The sequence below is a fragment of the Nicotiana tabacum genome, chromosome 9 (assembly GCF_000715075.1).
Source record: "Nicotiana tabacum cultivar K326 chromosome 9, ASM71507v2, whole genome shotgun sequence".
Lineage (NCBI taxonomy): Eukaryota > Viridiplantae > Streptophyta > Magnoliopsida > Solanales > Solanaceae > Nicotiana > Nicotiana tabacum.
Genome location: NC_134088.1, coordinates 116,539,846 through 116,543,216, shown reverse-complemented (window position 1 = coordinate 116,543,216; position 3,371 = coordinate 116,539,846). Strand labels below are relative to the sequence as shown.

Sequence of the window (3,371 nt, the reverse complement as noted above, 5' to 3'; positions counted from 1 at the left end):
AAAAACGCCGATGTGATAATAAAAGGGACGAAACGGCAAAAATTTAAGGGCCCAACCGGGGACCTCTTGATCTGCAGTCAAATGCTCTACCACTGAGCTATGGACCCTTTGTTGTTGCGTTCCGTACCAATTTTCTTTATATATATTGGATTTCATTTGCTACTGCTGCATCCCACAGCAAAACAGAGAGTACTAGCAACCCAACCCCTAGCTAAGTTGACATCAACATGGACCATGTTTATATATTAGTAACCATATAATACAGTATAGTTACTATAGGCATAATTTGGACTTCTAAATGTGTTTTAGTAGTGCTTGGGTGGCAACATATAGCAGGTAGGACATCCAGTGCGGATCAAATGCCCATTATCGAGGGATAGCTTCATACTTCCTTTCTGGAGCGATGAGCCAGATATAGCAAGTATGTCATAACAAATTGTTTCCATAGTGCTTAGAGAGCAAGAGATCATATATAGAATGTCCACCCATATCAGAATCGATATAATTAAGGCATAGCTCATTTCTTCTCTTCTTCTAGAGTGATGAGCCAGTGATAGTGAGTTTGTCATCACTAACAATATCCCCAAGGTTAAGTGAACCAGGGGCTATGAATTAAAACCGTTGCTACCTGCAACCCCTCTGGGAAAAAGAATCCCTCCTCAACCACCTCGTCTCTGGTGTAAAATTCTATCAATAGCGCTAATAACGTTAAAGCAAAGCAGTAGTTCCTATAAACATATAAGAAAAAGTGACCACAATTGATAGCAAAAAGGGGCGATAAATTTTAGCGATCAATAATGTCAATTTTTAGGCCATTAAGAAAGGTCAATGTCAATAGAAAAAACATCAACTTAAACATTCATAGTAAGTCAAATTTCTTCAATTTAGAACCAGAAGGTGAACTAGAACCTGAATATTTGCAATGGTGGGGGATGCAATTTTCTTAGGATCTGAGGCAGCAACAACAAGCTTGTATCTGTAGATATGAGATCAGCCGAATCATTGACACTAGGAAATGAAACCAGTTTGATAATTAAAATTGAAACACGATGACAGAAACAATGTCAAATATCAGATACTCATTCAGTTCCATGTACAAGTAATATAAATCAAACTAAACTAAATAAACATCTATGCACGATCAACTAGTTGCTCTAACATTCTGATGTAGTTATATTTCTTCTTTTGTTTTCTTCTTTTTGTATCTTTTGGTGGACAAACACATATACAATAAAGGCATTAGAGATAGTAATCCAACTTTTCAGCTCAAATTAAATCTTATTTTGGCAGCAATAAAATATGTCAAATTAGCTGAAGAATAAGGATGAACAGAAGCATTTAATTTTATGATGGCGACTGCATATAGTCAAGAAATTTTACAAGCATACTACAACAACAACCCAGTATAATCTCACTAGTGGGGCCTGGGGAGATTAGTGTGTACGCAGACCTTACCCCTACCCCAAGCTATTTCCGATAGACTATCGGCTCCCTCCCTCCAAGAACTCCCCACCTTGCTCTTGAGGTGACTCTTGTCCTGCCTAACTAATAAATCCATAGTAAATTTTTTTCCCCTCCTTACACATGTAATCATGTATAATCATGGGAAGCTATTGAAGATTAGTCATTTGTCAACACATGAGGTGTTAAGGGCAAAGCAGTAACACAAGTTGCACGACGTATTTTCAGAACAGAGAACCATTACATAGTCTAGACGCATACAGAAATAACATCAGTTTCGCCACATTTGGAGGACCAATTCAATACTCCCTTTCATCATCTTCTCACAAACCTAACGTGAACATCATCTTCTCACAAGAAAGAAAGGAACACATTTACTCTAACTTGAAAGTTAACGTGAGTAGTACATACAATACCAATATCTTAACCATAATACACCAATGCATGTCACTCGTGAACAAACAAAACTTACAAACTAATAATAAATGATTTAGAAATGCATTTCAATTGACAGCCAATAATTAGCAATGATGTAACAAGCAATATCCAAACAGTAGATTTGTTCATTCACTTAGCAACAGCAGTTTAGTTACAATATAGAAATCATAAATCAAAAGAAAGAAGGAAAACTAGTTTCCCAAATTTACCAGATAATCCTAAGCCTAATTCCCCAAATAGCCCTAAATTCCCAAATTTTCCCACATGACCTAAAAACTTATGAGCTCGTAAACTTAGTCACAGCCTTGGTTCCTTCAGAAACAGCATGCTTAGCCAACTCACCGGGCAGCACCAATCTGACCGCGGTCTGAATTTCCCTGGAAGTAATAGTCGGCTTCTTATTATACCTCGCAAGTCTAGAAGATTCCTGGGCCAATTTCTCAAAAATATCATTGATAAAACTGTTCATAATTCCCATAGCCTTGCTCGAGATCCCGATATCTGGATGAACTTGCTTGAGCACCTTAAAGATGTAGATCTTGTAGGTTTCAACACTCTTTTTAGCCTTCTTTTTCTTCTTGTCTGCACCACTGGCGCCGTCCTTCGCCGGTAGCTTCTTTCCGGCCTTTGGCTTCTTCTCCGCCGGAGCTTTCTCCTCGGCCGGCTTCTTCTCGGCGGGCTTCTTCTCTGCCTTAGGAGCCATTGAAATTTCTAAAGAGGGAGAGTAAAGTTTAGAGATTAGTTGTAGAGAAGCAAAATGTAATGCGATGAAGAAAATGTGAAATGAGCGTTTCGTATTTATAGATTGTTGGTGTTTGTTGTGATTGGAAAATAGAGAGTGGCATGGATTGATGAGCTGGAATGATTAAAATCGTTGATTGGCGAAGTACTTGAAAATGAGATCGACGGTTGATAGAGGATGCGTAGCTTTAGAAGTACACGTGGGTATCTATTATTCGTTTTAAGGTAGTGTCATGGATCGATGACCTGAACTTCGGAAAAGATTAGAAAAAAGTGTCTGCGGATGAGATTATCCGAATTCTAATTTGGAAGTTTTGGCTCCCATTCAAGCTGTAACACATGTTTGGACAACTGAAAATCATATTTCTATCTATTATAAATATATTATATTATGCATGTTCATTTATTAATCCGATGTAAATAAACTTCCTGAAGAAACTTATCCATATGAGACTCTGCTGTAAATATGTTTATCTATTTAGTACTTCATTGAAAATAAGCCTCCTGAAGAAACTTATCCTTTTGGCACTCTGTTATGGATAAATATTACCCATGGTAGAAGATTATCTATATCTGGCACAACAGCTTAGAGTAGCAGCTTGCAGCAGCAGCAGCTTCCTTTCTTCTATAAATAGAGGAGAATTCAGTTCATGATGTACATAAGTTTGAAGTTTGAATAATATATCAGTTTCTCTCTATACTTGTCTTTACTATACTATCTTTATTTTATA

At 37.3% G+C, this 3,371-nt stretch overlaps 1 protein-coding gene across 1 annotated transcript; it reads right to left on the bottom strand.

Moving 5' to 3' along the window:
- Positions 1–2,006: 2,006 nt before the first annotated feature.
- Positions 2,007–2,681, bottom strand: LOC107777582 (histone H2B.3). Its single transcript, XM_016597634.2, has one exon. The coding sequence runs from the start codon at positions 2,600–2,602 to the stop codon at positions 2,177–2,179; it is 426 nt and encodes a 141-aa protein (XP_016453120.1). The 5' UTR covers positions 2,603–2,681; the 3' UTR covers positions 2,007–2,176.
- Between the last annotated feature and the right edge of the window lie 690 nt (positions 2,682–3,371).

Bases quoted from the DNA above. Each gene is read 5' to 3' on its own strand.
- LOC107777582 (XM_016597634.2), bottom strand. From the start codon at position 2,602: ATGGCTCCTAAGGCAGAGAAGAAGCCCGCCGAGAAGAAGCCGGCCGAG.